General features: G+C 43.2%; 2 protein-coding genes across 2 annotated transcripts in view; both read left to right on the forward strand.

Annotated features, from left to right (window-relative positions):
- Window positions 1–25,466, forward strand: part of LOC138662954 (gastrula zinc finger protein XlCGF57.1-like) — a 47,244-nt gene extending 21,778 nt beyond the window's left edge. The window contains exon 7 of the mRNA XM_069748966.1: window positions 22,343–25,466. Coding sequence (XP_069605067.1) covers window positions 22,343–23,598 — 1,256 coding nt within the window. The 3' untranslated portion in view covers window positions 23,599–25,466. The remainder of the gene's footprint in view (window positions 1–22,342) is intronic.
- On the forward strand, window positions 23,620–24,100 carry LOC138666362 (gastrula zinc finger protein XlCGF71.1-like). Its single transcript, XM_069754590.1, has 2 exons — window positions 23,620–23,630; window positions 23,668–24,100. Exons 1-2 carry the CDS (start codon window positions 23,620–23,622, stop codon window positions 24,098–24,100), a joined length of 444 nt encoding a protein of 147 aa, XP_069610691.1.
- Window positions 25,467–25,538: the final 72 nt, after the last annotated feature.

A 25,538-nucleotide genomic window follows, 5' to 3' on the forward strand; every position in this document is an offset into this window, starting at 1 on the left:
AGATCTGTAAACTATAAAGCCAAATGACAGCGTACGTAGAATGTGCTGACAAGATAGAAAATCACTAGAAGAAAAATATTCTGATGGGCCTGTAAGAGAAAGCGGAGGGTAATGATGCTGTTGGCTTCCTAGAACCCTGAGATCTTATCGGAGGAATCTCCCTTCTCTCCCTTCTGTGCTGCTGAATGTGATCATATGGTCCCTACAAGACCAGGTCCAGTCTTTCTGGCTAAACTTCACTTTTATGAGCGACAACATTAAATGTGCAGTGAGGCCAAGTGTGAATTTCTGGACAATAACAGAGTTTCCCTTTATCCTGACTTTTCAATTTGTATTAAAACCGACTAACTTCCAGGAGGATTGTGATAATCTACATAAACCCATCACACCGGTGCCATGATATATCTCTGAGCTGTGCGTGGCTGATGGCTGTAATATACATTTATTCCCCCTGCAGGAGATGTGTTGGCTCCAGCCCTGGTTTCATGGATTCACTCCACCTCATAAATTACATTGTTTCTGATCCTAAGAAATTCAGATTACGGCACAATCTCTCCTGAAATGGGGAGCGATATTATTTCCTCTAATCTTCTGGTCAGGATTCATAGTAGCTCCGATGGTCCACCATAAATGAGTGCAACTCTGGTTTACTGTTGTGTAATCTGTATTTGTAGTTTTCAGTTAATGAGATTCTCGTGCTGTGGGCGGGGCTTTATGTGGTGCTCTGGGGTGGGGCTGTGTGAGATGTGGGTGGGGCTTCATGTGGTGCTCTGGGGCGGGCTGTGGGCGTGGCTTTATGCGGTGCTCTGATTACATATGCACCTATATTGGCTTACAAGTCGCTGATGCCTCACTGACCTGCCCCCATTTTTACATAATGCATATAATAGTGTTGATATTATTGTTGATAAAACCTATTATATTGTGGCTATTGTGAGGCTTTTAAAAAAATTGTTACATCCAGCAAAATGACACCAGCGGCGCCTGTCCAATAGCATCTCTTACTTATAGATTCTACTGCGCAGGCGCCGCCATAAACCGTATGACTTGTCATAAGCCAATACAGATGAATATGTAATCAGAGCACCACAAAGCCCCGCCCACAGCCCCGCCCCAGAGCACGAGAATCTCATTAACTGAAAACTAAATACAGATTAACCCCTTAGTGACAGAGCCAATTTGGTACTTATTGACCGAGCCAATTTTTGCAATTCTGACCACTGTCACTTTGAGGTTATAACTCTGGAATGCTTCAACGGATCCTGCTGATTCTGAGATTGTGTTTTCGTGACATATTGTACTTCATGTTAGTGGTAACATTTCTTCGATATTACTTGCGATCATTTATGAAAAAAACGGAAATATGGCGAAAAATTTTTAAATTTTGCAATTTTCAAACTTTGTATTTTTATGCCCTTAAATCAGAGAGATATGCCACGAAAAATAGTTAATAAATAACATTTCCCACATGTCTACTTTACATCAGCACAATTTTGGAAACAAAATTTTTTTTTGTTAGGGAGTTATAAGGGTTAAAAGTTGACCAGCAATTTCTCATTTTTACAACACCATTTTTTTTTTAGGACCCACATCACATTTGAAGTCATTTTGAGGGGTCTATATGATAGAAAATACCCAAGTGTGACACCATTCTAAAAACTGCACCCATCAAGGTTCTCAAAACCACATTCAAGAAGTTTATTAACCCTTTACGTGCTTCACAGGAACTGAAACAATGTGGAAGGAAAAAATGAACATTTAACTTTTTTTTGCAAACATTTTAATTCAGAACCATTTTTTTTATTTTCGCAAGTGTAAAAACAGAAATGTAACCATAAATTTTGTCATGCAATTTCTCCTGAATACGCCAATACCCCATATGTGGGCGTAAACCACTGTTTGGGTGCACCGCAGAGCTTGGAAGTGAAGGAGCGCCGTTTTACTTTTTCAATGTAGAATTGGCAGGAATTGAGATTGGACGCCATGTCGCGTTTGGAGAGCCCCTGATGTGCCTAAACAGTAGAAACCCCCGACAAGTGACCCCATTTTGGAAACTAGATCCCCCCAAGGAACTTATCTAGATGTGTGGTGAGAACTTTGAATGCCCAAGTGCTTCACAGAAGTTTAGAATGCAGAGTCGTGAAAATAAAAAAATATATTTTTTTCCACAAAAAAGATTTTGTAGCCCCCAAGTTTTTATTTTCACAAGGGTAACAGGAGAAATTGGACCACTAAAGTTGTTGTCCAATTTATCCCGAGTACGCTGATGCCCCATATGTGGGGGTAACCCACTGTTTGGGCGCACGGCAGAGCTCAGAAGGGAGGGAGCACTATTTGACTTTTTGAGCGCAAAATTGGCTGTCGTGTTTGGAGACCCCCTGATGTAACTAAACAGTGGAAACCCCCCAATTCTAGCTCCAACCCTAACCCCAACACACCCCTAACCCTAATCCCAACCCGATCCATAATCCTAATCACTAACCCTAACGATAATCACAACCTTTACCCCAAAACAACCCTAATGTCAACCCTAACCATAACCCTAATCAAAACCCTAAATCCAACACACCCCTAATCCTAATCTCAACCCTAACCTCAAACCTAACCCTAATCCCAATACACCCCTAATCACAACACTAATCCCAAGCGTAACCCTAATGCCAACCCTAACCCTAATACCAACCCTAATCCAAACCCTAACCCTAATCACAACCCTAACCTTAACCCTAATCCCAAACCTAACCCTAATCCCAAGTGTAACCCTAATGCCAACCCTAACCCTAATACCAACCCTAGCCCTAACTTTAGCCTCAACCCTAACCCTAGCCCTAAGGCTACTTTCACACTTGCGTCGTTTGGCATCCGTCACAATCCGTCGTTTTGGACAAAAAACGGATCCTGCAAATGTGCCCTCAGGATGCGTTTTTTGCCCATAGACTTGTATTGCCGACGGATCGTGACGGATGGCCACACGTCGCGTCCATCTTGCACTGGATCAGTTGTGTTTTGGCGGACCGTCGGCACAAAAAACGTTCAATGTAACCTTTTTTTTATGTCGCGTCCGCCATTTCTGATTGCACATGCGTGGCCGTAACTCCGCCCCCTCCTTCCTAGGACATAGATTGGGCAGCGGATACGTTGAAAAACTACATCCGCTGCCCACGTTGTGCACAATTTTCACAACGTGCGTCGGTATGTCGGGCCGACGCATTGCAATGGCCGCGTACCGACGTAAGTGTGAAAGAACCCTAACCCTAAATTTAGCCCCAACCCCAACCCTGAATTTAGCCCCAACCCTAACCCTAGCCGTAACCCTAGCCCTAACCCTAATTTTAGCCCCAACTGCTCTTCTCCTGCCGGCCAGCAGATGGTGACAAATGGCGGGCGCACTGCGCATGCGCCCGACATTTTCTTTTGCCAAGAAGACCAGAGGAGCAGCAGGAGGACCCAGGGATACCGGTAAGTATAATAGGGTCCCCGAATCCCCCTATTTCTCTGTCCTCTGATGTGCGATGACATCAGAGGACAGAGAATTACACTTTGCTTTTTTTTTTTTTTTTTTTTTTCGGTCGCCGGTATACAGTTAATTACCGGCGATCGCAAAACAGGGGTCGGTAAAACCGACCCCGATCATGTTCTTTGGGGTCTCGGCTACCCCCGGCAGCCGAGACCCCAAAAGATTCTCCCGGTGGCGGCGCCCACCGGGAGCCACAAGGAGCACCGGGGGAGACAGGTAAGTATTGGGGGGCTACCTGGGACCCCATTTCTCTGTCCTCTGATGTGCGATCACATCGGAGGACAGAGAAATTAAAAAGAAATTGCGGTTTGTTTGTTTTTTTGCGATCGCCGGTAAACTGTTAATTACCAGCGATCGCAAATGCGGGGTCGGTAAAAAAGCCCCCGAATCATGTTGTCTGGGGTCTCAGCTACCCCCGGCAGCCGAGACCCCGGAGAAAATCCGACTCTGGGGGGCGCTATTTACTTTTTCTACAGTGCCGTTAATTAACGGCGCTGTGGTTTAAGTACCCTTAGCGGCCGCCGTTAAAAGGCGTATCGGCGGTCGTTAAGGGGTTAAATAACAACCACAAGACGGATTTCATCACCAGTTATCGGTGTAATCAGTATAACGGCACCGACCTGACAGTGTCTGTAGTCACTGAGCACAATCCTGCTGACAGGTTCCCTTTAAGACATCTCCGCTCTGCACTATTATACACAGTTCTCTTTAAATGTGTAATATTATTATTGCTATTATTTATTATTATAGCGCCATTTATTTATATGGCACTTTACATGTGAGGAGGGTTATCTACTATATAATTGTCTAAGGGTCACTTCCATCTTTCTGTCTGTCCTTCTGTCTGTCCTTCTATCATGGATATTCATTGGTCGCAGCCTCCGTCTGTCATGGAATCCAAGTCGCTGATTGGTCGTGGCAAAACGCCCACGACCATTGCCACGACCAAACAGCAACGGGCACAGTCCAGCGGCAACATGGGCACAGTCCAGCGGCAACATGGGCACTCCTTACTCCCCGCAGTCAGTGCCCGCTCCGTACTCCCCTCCAGTCAGCGCTCACACAGGGTTAATGGCAGCGATATGATGCCCACATTGCTATATACTAGGTGGGCTGTGCAATGTACTACGCGGGCTGTGCAATATACTACGCGGGCTGTGCAATATACTACGTGGGCTGTGCAATATACTACGCGGGCTGTGCAATATACTACGCGGGCTGTGCAATATAGTACGCGGGCTGTGCAATATAGTACGCGGGCTGTGCAATATAGTACGCGGGCTGTGCAATATAGTACGCGGGCTGGGCAATATAGTACGCGGGCTGTGCAATATAGTACGCGGGCTGGGCAATATAGTACGCGGGCTGGGCAATATAGTACGCGGGCTGGACAATATACTACGCGCGCTGGGCAATATACTATGTGGGCTGTGCAATATACTACGCGTGCTGTGCAATATACTGTCACGGGGAGCCTAGGTAGGCTAAAGCTAATACCCCGGGCCCCTGCGATATCCCTCAGGCTAGGGAAACCCTGTCTGTCCCTCTCCCAGAGATTACACTGATGGTGTGCTTGTCTGGGCCGCCAGGCCTGCCCCTGACTACTGTTTCAGTACTAATCTGAAACCTCCACCCACCACCCAGTGATAATTCCTCACACCAACCCCTACAGAAAGCACAGACAGGGAAAACCAAAAACACACCACGCCGCAAACACACTCAGGAAAACACTATAATGTGCACAAGGCAAAACAAAACACAAATAGGAAAGAGAAATATGACAAAGGATCATACACCACCAGATATGATATTTTCACTCCAAGACCACCACTCCAAACCGAGATCACCAGGTACAAGACACAAGCTATAATCGGCGACGCCCAAAGTTCAGAAGAACTATTTAAAGGCCGAGGGCGTGACCTAGTCTCCAATCCGAGTACCATCTAGATTAACCCCGGAACAACCTAGATAAAATTTAGCCGGCGCCACTGAGCGCACAGTGGACGAATGCAGAATTACCGCTGTCTGTCGGACGCCCTAGTGTGAATAGCGTCCGACATGACTACCCCGCCTTCTACGAGGGACCCCAGGGCCCTCACGACTTATAGGATCCGGCTTGTCCGGATGGCGGCGGTGAAACATAGTGACCAGCCGGTCCGCATGAATGTCCGAGGCTGGTACCCAAGACCTCTCCTCAGGCCCATAACCACGCCAGTGTATAAGGTATTGTAAAGTGCGGCGCACTACTCGAGAGTCAACCACCTTGGAAACTTCAATCTCTAAATTGCTATCCACCAAAACTGGAGTTGGCATCGGCACCGCGTCCACGGAACCCACCACCTTTTTTAATAAAGACCTGTAGAACACATTGTGAATCTTATATACCGTAGGGAGCTCCAAACGGTAGGCTACCGGGTTAATGATGGCAGTGACCCTAAACGGACCAATAAACCTTGGACCCAATTTAAGGGATGGTATTTTGAGTCGTATGTATTTTGTGGACAACCACACCCAGTCACCCATACTCAGGTCCGGACCTGGCACACGTCTACTGTCAGCCACATGTTTGTACCTTGCCCCCTCGCTCAACAGTCGCTGTTTCACTCTCCTCCAAACAGATGACAGTTGTGCTCCTAGCTGGTCCTCCTCCGGGACGCCGGAAGAGCCCCCCTGACTCAAAGTACAAAATTGAGGATGGTGCCCGTAAACACAAAAACACGGAGACTCCCCAGAAGATTCCTGGCGGTGATTATTTATGGCAAACTCAGCCAAAGGAAGGAACGTCGACCACTCCTCCTGGCTGTCAGAAACAAAGCAGCGTAAGTACTGCTCCAAATTTTGGTTCATCCGCTCGGTCTGACCATTTGACTGAGAATGAAACACCGAAGAATGTGACAACTTGATCCCCAGCCGTGAGCAAAATGCTTTCCAAAATTTTGCCACAAACTGAGAACCCCGATCAGACACGATGTCAGACCGGACCCCATGAAGTCTGACCACCAGACAGACAAACAGGGAAAACCAAAAACACACCACGCCGCAAACACACCCAGGAAAACACTATAATGTGCACAGGGCAAAACAAAACACAAATAGGAAGTAGAAATATGACAAAGGATCATACACCACCAGATATGATATTTCCACTCCAAGACCATCACTCCGAACCGAGATCACCAGGTACAAGACACAAGCTATAATCGGCGACGCCCAAAGTTCAGAAGAACTATTTAAAGGCTGTGGGCGTGACCCAGTCTCCAATCCGAGTACCATCTAGATTAACCCCGGAACAACCTAGATAAAATTTAGCCGGCGCCACTGAGCGCACAGTGGACGAATGCAGAATTACCGCTGTCTGTCGGACGCCCTAGTGTTAATAGCGTCCGACATGACATATACTACGTGACTGGGCAATATACTACGTGGCTGTGCAATATACTGCGCGGGCTGTGCAATATACTACGCGGGCTGTGCAATATACTACGTGGCTGGCCAATATACTACGTGGCTGGCCAATATACTACGTGGACATGCATATTCTAGAATACCCGATGTGTTAGAATCGGGCCACCATCTAGTACATAATAAAAACAAGTACAATAATCTTAAACAATACAAGCCACAACTGGTACAGTAGGAGAGAGGATCCTGCCCACGAGGGCTCACAATCTTCAAAGGATGGGTGAGAATACAGTATGCAATGGTAGAACTGGTCGTGCAGCGGTTTGGTCTATCAGTGGTTACTACACCTCCCAAAAACCATTGACAACTGGCAAGGACTAATGAATCCTGCAAACCTAAATACCCCAGTCAGAATTGCAATCATCAGATACACCTGACCAGGACTGCAGCCCAGGGACAACTGCATTACCACCTACAACCACCGGAGGGAGCGCAAAAGCACAATTCACAACACGCCATATTGGAGAGCAGATTTTTCTGGAATTGTTTGAGTGACATGTCACATTGTCAGAGCCCCCGAGGTGCCAGAACAGCATATGTCCCCAAAAGTGACTGCATTTTCCACAATACTTCCCTGAATGAATTCTTCCAGTGGTGCAGTGAGCATACTGACACCACAGCTGTTCCATAGAAAATTATACCATTGGGCAGTGAAGAAAAATTAATTACATTTTTACCATTAAAATGTTGTTTTAACCACAGAATTTACATTGGAAAATAGTAACAATTAGCAGAAATCAGGGACACTACCCAAAGAATACTATAAAAAAATATATCTAACACAAGTCAAACACACATTGTGTCAACTATTGTGAACCATATGAATTCCTGGGAAGTGGATCTAGCAAAATGGAAGGACAGTCGGAAATACCATATTAATACCACCAAGAAGAAGAAAAAGACCGACCGGAAAGTCCAAAGAATATATTTCAATATTGTTATCATATGATGTTATCTATATATGTAATTGTCTAAGGGGTACTTCCGTCTGTCTGTCTTTCTGTCTGCAACTTCCGTAACGGAAATCCCGCGTCGCTGATTGGTCTCGCCAGCTGCCTGTCATGGCTGCCGCGACCAATCAGCGACGGTCACAGTCCGATTAGTCCCTCCCTACTCCGCTGCAGTCAGTGCCCGACGCCCGCATACTCCCCTCCACTCACCGCTAACACAGGGTTAATGCCAGCAGTAACGGGCCGCGGGTACCGCACTCCGTAACCGCTGCTATTAACCCTGTGTGACCAAGTATTTACTATTGATGCTAGGTATGCAGCATCAATAGTAAAAAGATCTAATGTTACACAAAAAAAACGTTATTCTCACCCTCCGACGTGGCGCTGTCCTCGGCAGTGTAAGCGGCAGGTTCCGGTGCTAAGGATGCTATGCGAGAAGGACCTGCCATGACATCACGGTCATGTGACCGCGACGTCATCACAGGGCCTTCACTCATACCAACCCTGGGACTGGAAGCTGCCACGTGCACTGCACACAGGCGCCAGGACTACAAAAGCCCTTCAGAAGGTGAGTATGTTTATTTTTTATTTTAAGTCTTTTTTAACCTGTTACATACGTGGCTGGGCAATATATTACGTGACTGGCCAATATACTACGTGACTGGGAAGTATACTACGTGTCTGTGCTATATACTACGTGGCTCTGTGCTGTATACTAAGTCGCTGTGCAATATACTACGTGGCTGTGCAATATACTACGTGGCTGTGCAATATACTACGTGGCTGGGCAATATACTACGTGCATGGGCAATATACTACGTTACGTGCATGGGCAATATACTACGCGGCTGGGCAATATACTACGTCGCTGGGCAATAAACTACGTGAATGGGCAATATAGTACATGACTGGGCTATATACTACGTGACTAGGCAATATACTACGTGACTGGGCAATATAGTACATGATTGGGCTATATACTACATGCCTGGGCAATATACAGTTAGGGCCAGAAATATTTGGACAGTGACACAATTTTCGCGAGTTGGGCTCTGCATGCCACCACATTGGATTTGAAATGAAACCTCTACAACAGAATTCAAGTGCAGATTGTAACGTTTAATTTGAAGGGTTGAACAAAAATATCTGATAGAAAATGTAGGAATTGTACACATTTCTTTATAAACACTCCACATTTTAGGAGGTCAAAAGTAATTGGACAAATAAACATAACCCAAACAAAATATTTTTATTTTCAATATTTTGTTGCAAATCCTTTGGAGGCAATCACTGCCCTAAGTCTGGAACCCATGGACATCACCAAACGCTGGGTTTCCTCCTTCTTAATGCTTTGCCAGGCCTTTACAGCCGCAGCCTTCAGGTCTTGCTTGTTTGTGGGCCTTTCCGTCTTAAGTCTGGATTTGAGCAAGTGAAATGCATGCTCAATTGGGTTTAGATCTGGAGATTGACTTGGCCATTGCAGAATGTTCCACTTTTTAGCACTCATGAACTCCTGGGTAGCTTTGGCTGTATGCTTGGGGTCATTGTCCATCTGTACTATGAAGCGCCGTCCAATCAACTTTGCAGCATTTGGCTGAATCTGAAATAACAATGAAAATTTGGAGTTCATGTCCATAAATAATAGCAAAATTTTTTTATTAGTATCAAAAGTTACAACCAGAAACATAACGCTACAAACACATCATATTTAAGTAACATCAAACATAAACAAGACAGAGGGATGATGGTAGCAAAAAGATGGAAACAACACCACGAGGATGCACCTAATACCGAAAAATCCTTTTCCTAAAGTGCATAGTGCAATTTAATAGCTGGGCCTAGGACTGAAGCATTGTAATGCTTTCATAATGAATTATATCAATTACTGTACCAAGTGTGTCGAGCCCTGCGCAAAGGCTCCACAAACCGTCAATCAAGATACACTGTTACATAACCATACGTTTCTAATCCTTACCCAGACAGCGGTAAATAGGATGCTACACGCGGTGGCCCCAACGCGCGTTTTGCGTCAGCTTCGTCAGGGGGCGATGCTGCTACGTGTCCTAAGTGTGTTATTTAAAGGCTGCTCTGATTAGCACAATCTGAACCACATGATGCGGCGCATGTCGCCGCTCGTCCGGCCGGGAATTACATCCCGGACGGCCTCCAAAATGGCGCCGCGGTCAGTTCCGCCGGAAGCGGCGTCACTGAACCGCACACGTCATCACTCGGCGCCGCCCACAATGTCCCGTAATCCAGACGTCAGCAGACATGCGCACTATGGTGCGAGAGCGTCTGGACTACACATGATCTCACCAGGAAAAGAAATGGGCGGTATTACTCGGACTCTGAGTCGGACAATGACAGCTATTTCACTAATGGAAAGGAAGCTTAATCCACTGAATACAATCGCTTCCTATTTAGTGCCCAGTCTTAGTGTGTGTCAGCCATTGAAGATAATAATGGAAATGACTAAGTGTATTTGTGATCCCCTCATTATTGACTAATTCTCAGTAATTAAATACCAAATATATATATAAAAAGTATAAAAAAGGAAAAGAAAGTGGGAGGGGAAAGAACTACATATAGACATACTTCAACCCAGACTATATTAAGTAGCTATTATACACAGCTATTTAAACATAAAGTTCATACCGTGTTACAATAAAAACTCATTCAATTATTACAATATCTCAATAATATTACAATGTGTAAGAAGTGATCATACCCATAACTGAACATATACCATTACAGAATGTTAAGACATAATACGTATACAGAATTCAGGGATATATTTTCCTATTTCCATTTTCCATAGCTGTCACAGATTAAAGAGCATCATCCGAGAATGCTTCACACGGTCGAGGGCGTTGAGTCACAACGGACACACTTCACCGGAAACAATAAGATCTTGATTGAACAGAAGAACCGATTTCATGGTAAGTATAATCAGAGCACACCACTATAATAGATAAATGAAGATGAATATAAAAAATAAAAATTAAAAACATACACAAAACAACACCAGACTATAAACAATTAAAACCGGAGACTCGTTCTACAAAAAGGAACTAAAACTCAATTGCTCATTGAGACCCGCTGGAGCCAGTGTATTTAGCACCGTGATCCAGCGACATTCTCTTTGAGCTAATTTCCGTTTGGCATCGCCACCTCTTATCCCCATATGAATTTTCTCGATTCCCCATATTTTAAGATCTTTGGGGTTACAGTCATGGCACTTCCGAAAATGTTTGGGGATAGGTTTTAGACTCTCCACCTCTTCCACCTCACTTGCTGCCTTAATATCTCGTACGTGTTCACGTACACGGACTCGCAGCTCCCTAGATGTTAAACCGATGTAAACGAGTTTACATGTGCACATGGCAAAATAGACCACATAAGTCGTGCTACATGTAATGTGGTCTCTTATCTTAAACTCACGCTTACCATCAGATGAGCTAAAGGTGGAGGATCTAACCATATTCCTGCAGGCTAGACAGTCACCACATGGAAAGAACCCATTTTTTGGTCTTCCAGCTTTAAATGGGTCATGTGTTCTTGCCACGTAGTGACTGTGTACCAATATATCTTTTATGTTGTTACTTCGGCGCGATGTCATTAAAGGACGTTGGGATAGGCAGTTCCTGAGCAGGGGGTCAGTTTTGAGTACAGACCAATGTTTATTCAAAATACATCTCATCTCATCCCACCTGTGGTTAAAGGTGGATATGAATCTGGGTTGGTTATCCCCAGTCCTGCGTTTAACCTTACTATTATCTCCCAAAAGATCATTTCTGCCTGTTCGTTTGGCTCTTACATAACCCCTCTTAATGGTCCGTCTACTGTATCCACGTTGACGAAATCGTTCCCCAAGGTCCACTGCCTGACTCTCAAACAAGGAGTCAGAGGCACAGATCCTTCGAGCCCGAAGGAACTGTCCTATAGGGATGGCTCTTATCGTGGAGGGTGGATGGGACGAGGAGGCATGAAGAAGCGCATTTACAGAGGTCTCTTTACGATACATATCAGTGTAAATTTCACCGCTTTCCTGGACTTTCAAAGTAATGTCTAAGAATGAAATTTCATTATGATGGTACGTATACGTGAGCTTGATGTTGGAGTCGTTATTGTTCAATCCTTCCATAAATTCCTGTAACTCCAGGGCAGGGCCCTGCCATATAAATAGGATGTCATCAATATATCTGTACCAACCAAGAATTTGGTGGACAGTGGGGGCGGGCTGTGAGCCGTCCTGAAAAACCTCCCGCTCCCAAAAACCTAAAAATAAATTTGCATAGGACGGCGCACAGGCCGCCCCCATGGCAGTGCCCTGCCGCTGGAGAAAAAACCGATCTTTAAAAATAAAAAAATTATGCGTAAGGATGAACTCCAACAACTCCAACACCAGCTCACGTAAATCAGGGTCCAGGTTACTCGCCTCCAAGAAAAATCTCGAAGCTCTCAACCCATCCACATGCCGGATACTCGTGTATAGTTGTTCGACATCTGCCGTAACCAATAGCATGTTTTCCTCCACGATAAGGCCATCTACACGCCGCAGGACGTCCGTAGTGTCCCTGACATAAGAGGGCAGCGTTTCCACTTGTGGTTTTAAGTAGTATTCAATAAATTTACATGTTGCATCGCATAGCCCTCCTATGCCAGAGACAATCGGACGCCCTGGCGGAGCGAGGAGATCTTTGTGGACCTTGGGGAGTAGATAAAAAGTGGGTACCACTGGACATTGAGTTAATAACCCACCCAGAATTTTTTTACTGATGATACCTCTTTCAAAGGCTATTTCTAGAATCGTTTGAAGTTGTTTCTGAAAGGTAGACAAGGGGTTTTGTGTCAGAGGGGTATATGTATCTCTGTTCCTCAGTTGCCTAAACGCTTCCCTTTCGTACCTCTCCACAGGCCAGATGACCACGTTTCCCCCCTTGTCTGCTGGTTTCACAACCACATCATCCCACAATTTAATTTCTTGTAATGCCTCCCTCTGTTTAGGTGTGAGGTTATCTCGCTTCTTATAATTACTAATTTTATTGAGATCCTCCGCCACCAATTTGGTGAAAATTTCCACCTGTGGACATAGAGACAAGGGGGGAAAAGTGGTACATCTGGCTGAAATGTGAGGTGGAGAGGCACTTACCCCCATAGTAAGGGACTCTCGTTCCAGCTCTTCCAGATCCCTTAAGGTCTCCAGTTCAATGGGATCATTAATGTCAGCATATCCTGAGGAACGTAAGTGAAGTCTTTTGAGGATGATCTTCCGGGCAAAAAGGTGCAAGTCTTTTAGTGCTACAAAAAAATCAAAATTATTGCATGGGGAAAAAGACAAACCCAAACCCAATACTTCCTTTTGTGATTCTGCCAGGGCGTCCGATTGCCTCTGGCATAGGAGGGCTATGCGATGCAACATGTAAATTTATTGAATACTACTTAAAACCACAAGTGGAAACGCTGCCCTCTTATGTCAGGGACACTACGGACGTCCTGCGGCGTGTAGATGGCCTTATCGTGGAGGAAAACATGCTATTGGTTACGGCAGATGTCGAACAACTATACACGAGTATCCGGCATGTGGATGGGTTGAGAGCTTCGAGATTTTTCTTGGAGGCGAGTAACCTGGACCCTGATTTACGTGAGCTGGTGTTGGAGTTGTTGGAGTTCATCCTTACGCATAATTTTTTTATTTTTAAAGATCGGTTTTTTCTCCAGCGGCAGGGCACTGCCATGGGGGCGGCCTGTGCGCCGTCCTATGCAAATTTATTTTTAGGTTTTTGGGAGCGGGAGGTTTTTCAGGACGGCTCACAGCCCGCCCCCACTGTCCACCAAATTCTTGGTTGGTACAGATATATTGATGACATCCTATTTATATGGCAGGGCCCTGCCCTGGAGTTACAGGAATTTATGGAAGGATTGAACAATAACGGCTCCAACATCAAGCTCACGTATACGTACCATCATAATGAAATTTCATTCTTAGACATTACTTTGAAAGTCCAGGAAAGCGGTGAAATTTACACTGATATGTATCGTAAAGAGACCTCTGTAAATGCGCTTCTTCATGCCTCCTCGTCCCATCCACCCTCCACGATAAGAGCCATCCCTATAGGACAGTTCCTTCGGGCTCGAAGGATCTGTGCCTCTGACTCCTTGTTTGAGAGTCAGGCAGTGGACCTTGGGGAACGATTTCGTCAACGTGGATACAGTAGACGGACCATTAAGCGGGGTTATGTAAGAGCCAAACGAACAGGCAGAAATGATCTTTTGGGAGATAGTAGTAAGGTTAAACGCAGGACTGGGGATAACCAACCCAGATTCATATCCACCTTTAACCACAGGTGGGATGAGATGAGATGTATTTTGAATAAACATTGGTCTGTACTCAAAACTGACCCCCTGCTCAGGAACTGCCTATCCCAACGTCCTTTAATGACATCGCGCCGAAGTAACAACATAAAAGATATATTGGTACACAGTCACTACGTGGCAAGAACACATGACCCATTTAAAGCTGGAAGACCAAAAAATGGGTTCTTTCCATGTGGTGACTGTCTAGCCTGCAGGAATATGGTTAGATCCTCCACCTTTAGCTCATCTGATGGTAAGCGTGAGTTTAAGATAAGAGACCACATTACATGTAGCACGACTTATGTGGTCTATTTTGCCATGTGCACATGTAAACTCGTTTACATCGGTTTAACATCTAGGGAGCTGCGAGTCCGTGTACGTGAACACGTACGAGATATTAAGGCAGCAAGTGAGGTGGAGAGTCTAAAACCTATCCCCAAACATTTTCGGAAGTGCCATGACTGTAACCCCAAAGATCTTAAAATATGGGGAATCGAGAAAATTCATATGGGGATAAGAGGTGGCGATGCCAAACGGAAATTAGCTCAAAGAGAATGTCGCTGGATCACGGTGCTAAATACACTGGCTCCAGCGGGTCTCAATGAGCAATTGAGTTTTAGTTCCTTTTTGTAGAACGAGTCTCCGGTTTTAATTGTTTATAGTCTGGTGTTGTTTTGTGTTTTGTGTATGTTTTTAATTTTTATTTTTTATATTCATCTTCATTTATCTATTATAGTGGTGTGCTCTGATTATACTTACCATGAAATCGGTTCTTCTGTTCAATCAAGATCTTATTGTTTCCGGTGAAGTGTGTCCGTTGTGACTCAACGCCCTCGACCGTGTGAAGCATTCTCGGATGATGCTCTTTAATCTGTGACAGCTATGGAAAATGGAAATAGGAAAATATATCCCTGAATTCTGTATACGTATTATGTCTTAACATTCTGTAATGGTATATGTTCAGTTATGGGTATGATCACTTCTTACACATTGTAATATTATTGAGATATCGTAATAATTGAATGAGTTTTTATTGTAACACGGTATGAACTTTATGTTTAAATAGCTGTGTATAATAGCTACTTAATATAGTCTGGGTTGAAGTATGTCTATATGTAGTTCTTTCCCCTCCCACTTTCTTTTCCTTTTTTATACTTTTTATATATATATTTGGTATTTAATTACTGAGAATTAGTCAATAATGAGGGGATCACAAATACACTTAGTCATTTCCATTATTATCTTCAATGGCTGACACACACTAAGACTGGGCACTAAATAGGAAGCGATCGTATTCAGTGGATTAAGCTTCCTTTCCATTAGTGAAATAGCTGTCATTGTCCGACTCAGAGTCCGAGTAATACCGCCCATTTCTTTTCCTGGTGAGATCATGTGTAGTCCAGACGCTCTCGCACCATAGTGCGCATGTCTGCTGACGTCTGGATTGCGGGACATTGTGGGCGGCGCCGAGTGATGACGTGTGCGGTTCAGTGACGCCGCTTCCGGCGGAACTGACCGCGGCGCCATTTTGGAGGCCGTCCGGGATGTAATTCCCGGCCGGACGAGCGGCGACATGCGCCGCATCATGTGGTTCAGATTGTGCTAATCAGAGCAGCCTTTAAATAACACACTTAGGACACGTAGCAGCATCGCCCCCTGACGAAGCTGACGCGAAACGCGCGTTGGGGCCACCGCGTGTAGCATCCTATTTACCGCTGTCTGGGTAAGGATTAGAAACGTATGGTTATGTAACAGTGTATCTTGATTGACGGTTTGTGGAGCCTTTGCGCAGGGCTCGACACACTTGGTACAGTAATTGATATAATTCATTATGAAAGCATTACAATGCTTCAGTCCTAGGCCCAGCTATTAAATTGCACTATGCACTTTAGGAAAAGGATTTTTCGGTATTAGGTGCATCCTCGTGGTGTTGTTTCCATCTTTTTGCTACCATCATCCCTCTGTCTTGTTTATGTTTGATGTTACTTAAATATGATGTGTTTGTAGCGTTATGTTTCTGGTTGTAACTTTTGATACTAATAAAAAAATTTTGCTATTATTTATGGACATGAACTCCAAATTTTCATTGTTATTTCTGCTCGCTGGAGTGTCCGACTTATAAGTGCGCTTCTGCCTGGAAGGCTCTCCCACTAGGGTTGTGAGCATGGTAGAGGTAATTCCTAAAAAACCTTTCAAATTGGTCTTTTTTTGTTTGGCTGAATCTGGGCTGAAAGTATATCCCGGTACACTTCAGAATTCATCCGGCTACTCTTGTCTGCTCTTATGTCATCAATAAACACAAGTGACCCAGTGCCATTGAAAGCCATGCATGCCCATGCCATCACGTTGCCTCCACCATGTTTTACAGAGGATGTGGTGTGCCTTGGATCATGTGCCGTTCCCTTTCTTCTCCAAACTTTTTTCTTCCCATCATTCTGGTACAGGTTGATCTTTGTCTCATCTGTCCATAGAATACTTTTCCAGAACTGAGCTGGCTTCTTGAGGTGTTTTTCTGAAAATTTAACTCTGGCCTGTCTATTTTTGGTATTGATGAATGGTTTGCATCTAGATGTGAACCCTTTGTATTTACTGTCATGGAGTCTTCTCTTTACTGTTGACTTAGAGACAGATACACCTACTTCACTGAGAGTGTTCTGGACTTCAGTTGATGTTGTGAACGGGTTCTTCTTCACAAAATTAAGTATGCGGCGATCATCCACCACTGTTGTCATCCGTGGACGCCCAGGCCTTTTTGAGTTCCCAAGCTCACCAGTCAATTCCTTTTTTCTCAGAATGTACCCAACTGTTGATTTTGCTACTCCAAGCATGTCTGCTATCTCTCTGATGGATTTTTTCTTTTTTTTCAGCCTCAGGATGTTCTGCTTCACCTCAATTGAGAGTTCCTTTGACCGCATGTTGTCTGCTCACAGCAACAGCTTCCAAATGCAAAACCACACACCTGGAATCCACCCCTGACCTTTTAACTACTTCATTGATTACAGGTTAACGAGGGAGACGCCTTCAGAGTTGATTGCAGCCCTTAGAGTCCATTGTCCAATTACTTTTGGTCCCTTGAAAAAGAGGACGCTATGCATTACAGAGCTATGATTCCTAAACCCTTTCTCCGATTTGGATGTGGAAACTATCATATTGCAGCTGGGAGTGTGCACTTTCAGCCCATATTATATATATAATTGTATTTCTGAACATGTTTTTGTAAACAGCTAAAATAACAAAACTTGTGTCACTGTCCAAATATTTCTGGCCCTAACTGTACTAGGTCGCTGGGCAATATACTACGTGACTGGGCAATATACTACGTGACTGGGCAATATAGTACATGACTGGGCAATATACTAAGTGACTGGGCAATATAGTACATGACTGGGCTATATACTACATGCCTGGGCAATATACTACGTGACTGGGCAATATACTACGTGACTGGGCAATATAGTACATGACTGGGCAATATAGTACGTGACTGGGCAATATAGTACGTGACTGGGCAATATACTACGTGACTGGGCAATATACTACGTGACTGGGCAATATACTACGTGACTGGGCAATATACTACGTGACTGGGCAATATACTACGTGACTGGGCAATATACTACGTGACTGGGCAATATACTACGTGACTGGGCAATATAGTACATGACTGGGCAATATAGTACGTGACTGGGCAATATAGTACATGACTGGGCTATATACTACGTGCCTGGGCAATATACTACGTGACTGGGCAATATACTACGTCACTGGGCAATATACTACGTGACTGGGCAATATAGTACATGACTGGGCAATATAGTACGTGACTGGGCAATATACTACGTGACTGGGCAATATACTACGTGACTGGGCAATATACTACGTGACTGGGCAATATACTACGTGACTGGGCAATATAGTACATGACTGGGCAATATAGTACGTGACTGGGCAATATAGTACATGACTGGGCTATATACTACATGCCTGGGCAATATACTACGTGACTGGGCAATATACTACGTCACTGGGCAATATACTACGTGGGCTGTGCAATATACTACGTGGACATGCATATTCTAGAATACCCGATGCGTTAGAATCTGGCCACCATCTAGTTTTTAACAGGTTTAAACAATGAGATAAAAAAATATATACCCATAATAAAGAATGATAGTATTTAAAAACAACTTTCTGTATGTTATTGCAGGAATGCCAAAGTCCATTTGGTATATACTGTATATATGTATGTGGAATACCCTCAGTGTGACTAGAGACTCATAAACACACGTTAATACATGTGGTGCACAAACTACACACGTCAGGGGACCCTGAGGAAGGCAGCGTGCCATAACGCATCGGGTGTGGGCGCCAGTCTAGGAGACCGGGCATTTATTACATCACTCTGTAAGTTTTATGTTATTTTGTTTATTCTGATGATAAATACTGAGTTCTTTATCTTACAGCTACGTTGTCATCCTGGTCGCACAATATAGTATGTGGGGACACTCACCCCTGGTGGGTTTTTCTTGCACTATTTTTGCACTTTATTTTGCTCATTTGGTTTTCTTTTTCACTAATGCAATGTTTGCACATGCAATATATATATTTTTGTTTTTTCAATTGGATTTTTGCATTTTGAGCATTGTATATATCATTTTTAACACATGTATGTAGTTTGTGCACCACATGTATGTGTGTTTGAGTCTCTAGTCACATACAATTTTGAATTTGAGGGTATTCTATCTATCTATTTATAAGTACTGGACTTTAGCGTTCCTGCAATAACATACAGAAAATTGTTTTTAAGTACCATCATTCTTTATTATGGATATATTTTTTTATCTCATTGTTTTTAAACCTGTTATTTAACAATAAAATCATATGATAACAATATTGAAATATATTCTTTGGACTTTCTGGTCAGTCTTTTTTCTTCTTTTTGGTGGTATTGACATTGGAAAATAGGTAGATGGGTAAATGGTCACTACACCAATAGATGAATTCACAGAGGGGTGCCATTTCCAAAATGGGGTCACTTCAGGGGGGGGATTCTGCTGTTATGGCACTTTGGATAGCCGCTAAGTGCCAGAACAACACAATCCCCCCTGAAGTGACCCCATTTTGGAAATTACACCCCTCTGGTTATTCATCTGTGGATATAGTGACCATTATCACTACATGGATGATTTCCAGAAACACGTAGTGGAAGTTTTAGAGCAAAAATTGTCATTGTAGTGCCCAATATATTGTGCCCAGCTTGTGTCTCTGGAGACATCCCCCCACGTACCCCCGGAAATTGTTGTCAGCTCTACTCAAATGTGTCTGTCACTAAATAAACCAAATGCTTGAATGTCAAAACAGTTTAAAAACGTGGTTCTGTGTGGAAGATTATAAATCGGTCATGGAGGCATAAGGCCGGCAATGATGGGCATTGTGGGCAATAATAGCGGGTATCATGCCTCATTCCTCTCTTGGAACATACACAACATCTTCTTTGGAGGTTCTTTCTTGTTTCAGTTGCTGGAATGAGTGCAATAAAATGTCGCTCAGTGAGTCTTCTGACATCTTCAGATTCTAAAGGATTGGCAGGGATGACATTTTCAAAAACAAGAATTTCAATTACCTTTTCCTGATAATCAAGGAAAGTATCTGCATTTCCGGCTTTTTTGTAAAACACATAAGAATTCTATGAGGCCACCTGAAACAAATAAATGACTTTTTATACCAGGTATATGATTTTTTTGATACCCGGTATGGCTGTAGAACGTGATATGCAAGGTCCACACCCCCCATATATTTGTTGTAGTCAATGACAGACACAGGTTTTGGAGTAGTGGATCCCTGTTGATCTGCAGTGGCCCTTGTGGCATCTGTGTCGATTGAGCTCAGGATAAAAATATCTTTTTTTATCCTTATACTTAAGGGCAAGCAGCTCTCCATTGTGTAAAGCCCCTGTCTGCTCCTTTCGGAACTTTTCATTGACCAATGATTGTGGAAACCCCTGACAGTTTTTGCGAATGATCCCACAAGCTCCCATGTTATGTTCAACCAGACTTTTAAATAGGGGTACACTGGTGTAGTACTTGTCAACATACAGATTGTAGCCTTTTTGTAATAATGGAGTTATCAGCTCCCTATCGGTTTTTCCAGATGTCCCCAGATAAGTAGGGCATCCTGGTGGGTTCAATTGCTATCTTTCCTTCATAAATTCAAAAAGCTGATGTGTCTCCTGTTGAACTGTCGCACATATTATAGAGCTTTATTCTGAACCTTGCCCTCTTAGAAGGAATAAATTGCTTGAGGTGCAGTCTTCCTTTGAAATTTACAAGGGACGTATCAATGGAAATGTTTTCTGTTGGGGTATAAAGCTTTAAGAATTTTTCTGTCAATTCTTCAATGATGGGTCTGATTTTCAATAGTCTGTCATGTTCTGGAGCATTTCTGGGCAGGCATTGACTCGTCGTTAAAATGCCAAAATCTAATGAGCATTTCATAACGGATCCTAAGAAGAATGGCAGAAAACATTGGGGTGGCTTGAACAGGGCAGTTGGACCAATAGGACCGAATGCGCATTTTTTTTTTTAACAAGCCCCATAAGCGAATGTAAGTCCTAAAAATGTAATAGGATCATGGATTCTGGCTGATGAATTGGGACGCATATAAATTTATTTGTAGGACAGTATGCTCCAGCAAGCTAATAGAAAACTCTGAAGTGACCAAGTTATTGGGGAGACAATTGAGAAAGGCCTACTTCTTTAGCCTAACCCTAACTTTAGAAAGAACCCTAACTTTAACCTAACAGTAACCCTAACTATAACACTAACCCTAACCTGGCTTATCTGTTTTTTTACTTTATAACAAGATGGCTGACTGACACAGCTGTTGCCAGCAGCACTTGTAACACTGTTTCTCCTCTAATCTCTCACTGACAGGAGATCTGAGGAGAAACAGCGTTTTTATCAGGCAGATCGCCCGGGAAAGTTGGTTGCTACAACAAACTTTCCTAGTGATTTGTCTCATTGGCTGGTGTGACGCTGACGTCATCAGGACCTGAACCAATCAGGTCTCAATGAGGTCGGGGGTCACAGGAACTGTTGTGCGCCGGAATCCCCTTGTTATAAGGTACGTGGGGGTCCTGATGAACACAAAACTGCCGACTGTAGACAAACGGTAGCTAAACGTCGGCGCTAGCAGGGCTTTGTGCAGCGCCACCATTTATCTACGGTTGGTGGTCACAAAGCAGTTAAGGGTACCATAATTTCTGTCCAGGCCTATTTCATGAGTTTTTTTTTTTTTTTAATCTGTGGAAACCTGGTTGAAAAGCAATTTCTGACTTTAATTTGTTGATTTTCATAGATCTCTTATTTATTACTTTTGTCAGATTCAAGTTATTTCTGTGACCATTTTGGGTTTTTCAGTCATTACATGAGGAGTACCAACAATTTTGACCAAGTGTGTAGGAAGAGTGACTATTTTGACTACACAGCCATTTTCTAGAAATTAAGACTCAGTGGATGTTGGAGAGTGAAAATTACACACTTGCCATTTTATTACCCAGCACAGATTGTGCTCCAGGAGACACACACCGCAAATTAAGTGGATTATTCTCACTATAATATTGGTAAATATAGGGATCCTAAATGTTGTTTGAGCACACTGCAAGACTCAGAAGTGAGAGTGGATTTTGCTGGATTGATTTATAGAAACTCTTGCTTTTCAATAGCCTTTGAGCCACTAATAGTGTGGGAACCTCTATTTTTCCATTAACAGTGGATGGATCTGAGTGGGGACTTGTTTTTTGTGAGATGAGAATTGGTATTATTTTTGCCTACATAACATTGATTGTTCATTCTGCCTTCCATAAAAGAAACCAAACAGTTGAACACCACACACTACTGTTTCATCCAACAAGGTTTTCTATTAGACTGTGAACAGTCATTGTTTTAGTAAATAAAGTTGTTGTACATAGCTTGTCATTTGTATGGACAGTTTAAGCAGAAATGTTCAATAATATAAAACTCAAGGATATTGTGTTAAAAAAAAATGTTTATCTTAGCAGATGACTGTACCAGGAGATCAGAGGGACAGTTGACATCTTCAATGTTTAAATGTGATGATCTTGAGATCCTACAAGATACAACTGAAGTGATTGCTGTTTCTCCAGATATATCATCATCAATTCACACCAAAGATCTATCATCTGATCCTATGAAACAGGTCCCATCTTCTGATTCATTACTGACTGCTAAGGAAAATCAAAGTCACAAAAGAAGCAACAAAAAACAAACTGCTCCTAAAGCAAATAAGTCATTTTCATGTTCAGAATGTGGGAAAAGTTTTAACCAGAAAGGGTATCTTGTTAGTCACCAGAGAACCCACACGGGGGAGAAGCCTTTTTCCTGTTCAGAATGTGGGAAAAGTTTTAACCAGAAAGGGAATCTTGTTAGTCACCAGAGAACCCACACAGGAGAGAAGCCTTTTTCCTGTTCAGAATGTGGGAAATATTTTACACATAAATTGCATCTTGTTAGTCACCAGAGAACTCACACAGGGAAGAAGCCTTTTTCATGTTCAGAATGTGGGAAACGTTTTAACCATGAAGGGAATCTTGTTAGTCACCAGAGAACCCACACAGGGGAGAAGCCTTTTTCCTGTTCAGAATGTGGGAAAAGTTTTAACCAGAAAGGGTATCTTGTTAGTCACCAGAGAACCCACACGGGGGAGAAGCCTTTTTCCTGTTCAGAATGTGGGAAAAGTTTTAACCAGAAAGGGAATCTTGTTAGTCACCAGAGAACCCACACAGGGAAGAAGCCTTTTTCATGTTCAGAATGTGGGAAAAGTTTTAACCAGAAAGGGTATCTTGTTAGTCACCAGAGAACCCACACGGGGGAGAAGCCTTTTTCCTGTTCAGAATGTGGGAAATGTTTTAACCAGAAAGGGTATCTTGTTAGTCACCAAAGAACCCACACAGGGAAGAAGCCTTTTTCCTGTTCAGAATGTGGGAAAAGTTTTAACCAGAAAGGGAATCTTGTTAGTCACCAGAGAACTCACACAGGGAAGAAGCCTTTTTCATGTTCAGAATGTGGGAAATGTTTTAACCGGAAAAGGAATCTTGTTATTCACCAGAGAACCCACACAGGGGAGAAGCCTTTTTCTTGTTCAGAATGTGGGAAATGTTTTAACCAGAAAAAGGATCTTGTTAGTCACCAGAGAACCCACACAGGGAAGAAGCCTTTTTCCTGTTCAGAATGTGGGAAAAGTTTTAACCAGAAACGGTATCTTGTTATTCACCAGAGAACCCACACAGGATAGAAGCCTTTTTTCTTGTTCAGAATGTGGAAAATGTTTTACACATAAATTGCATCTTGGTAGTCACCAAAGAATCCACACGGGGGAGAAGCCTTTTTCTTGTTCAGAATGTGGGAAATGTTTTAACGATAAATGTCATCTTGTTAGTCACCAAAGAATCCACACAGGGGAGAATCCTTTTTCCTGTTCAGAATGTGGGAAATGTTTTACCCAGAAAGCAGATTTGGTTACTCACCAGATAACCCACACAGGGATGAACCCTTTTTCATGTTCAGAATGTGGGAAAAGTTTTAACCACAAAGGGTATCTTGTTATTCACCAGAGAACCCACACAGGGGAGAAGCCTTTTTCCTGTTCAGAATGTGGGAAATGTTTTACCCAGAGAGCAGATTTGGTTATGCACCATAGAACTCACACAGGGGAGAAGCCTTTTTCCTGTTCAGATTGTAGGAAATGTTTTAAATGGAACGTGCTTCTTCTTAGACATCAGAGCAGTCACACATAGGAGAAGCCTTTTTCATTTTCTTAATGTGGGAAATATTTTAATTGAAAATCAACTGTTAATAAACATCAGAGACGTCACATAGGGGAGAAGCCTTTTTTATATTCATAATGTTGGAATAGTTTTAACCAAAATTGAATCTTCTTAAATGGGTTATCTCTTGTCATTCCTCGTGTTTGCTGACAAAAGGATAAAACTAAACTTTATTAATTCCAAATGTAAAACTATACGGATAATTCACCCCTTGAAGGTTAGTCAGTAGGTGACTAATAGAAAAAACATGAACCTAACAGTTCAGTATATAGGGTGAGGTGGCATATACACACTCACTCTCCAAGCCTCTAATTTCTACGTGTTTCCTCATCCTCACCAAAGGCGACTCAAAAGGAGACTATTTAATATTGACCTATATTCAAGCGAGACTAGACAAGAAAAAAAACTAGTCATGTATCATGTTATCCAAAACAGAAAACTAGCCACATATTGGCAGATCCCAGACCTCAAGCTATATACTTCGTAAGTTTATAAGCCACTGCAGGGCCGGAATAGATAGTATGTGAAAATACAGTACAGTATAATTTTTGTGTTTTTTCTCCTATAGGGACTGCCCTAGTTTGGTATTGTTACAGGTGTTAATTAGTAGTGCAGACAAATTGTCCTAGACTAAACTCCGCTTTCAGATGGCCCAATATGTACCACTCATTGAAAACGTACCTGCTCCAAAGATAAATAGCAGCTTCTAACTAATGGCCATGCTGCGGTCTGTCAAGGAATGCAATGTCGTTATGAAGGCTAGGGATGTGTGCAATCATAAGACATGAGAAGGACAGGACAGCAGCCATTTTACATCATGGCTCCACTACGAGGGACACAGATCTATCATTCCATAGGAAAACAACCTAGGGGTTTTCAGCCTCGGTTGCAAGAATACAGATCTGCTCCATTGACCATCATTGAACCATGGATATGTTTGGAAAAGCCAGGTTGTGATCCTCAGATCAACTGGCCTTGTACCTTGTATGGACTCAATGGACCGTCATCTTCCTACGCTTGTCGTTACCTCTTGTCTGTGTGCGTGCCAAAGGTGGAATAACCAACCCTGGAATATGAAGCGAAGTTGTGATCCTCGCATCAACTGGCCTTGTATGGACTGGCATCTTCCTACGCTTGTCGTTACCTTCTCTGTGTGCGTACCACAGGTGAGGTAGTGACCCTGGAAGATCTGTAGTCACAGCTGCTATTTTCCCGTGAGTCAGCGGAAGGGCGAGACTTTGAAATGTTCAACATCTTGGCTACTGTGCTGTGACTGTTCTGTGTTATCTGCCTATTTTGTGGTACAATAAAGCATTGCCACACTGTTTTACTCCCACCCTGTGTTGCCTGAGTAGCATTTTGCCCATGCTTAAAGGAGAGCAGGAGTTTGGCAATATGATCCCTGGGT

The sequence above is a fragment of the Ranitomeya imitator genome, chromosome 2 (genome assembly GCF_032444005.1).
Source record: "Ranitomeya imitator isolate aRanImi1 chromosome 2, aRanImi1.pri, whole genome shotgun sequence".
In the NCBI taxonomy this organism is placed as follows: domain Eukaryota; kingdom Metazoa; phylum Chordata; class Amphibia; order Anura; family Dendrobatidae; genus Ranitomeya; species Ranitomeya imitator.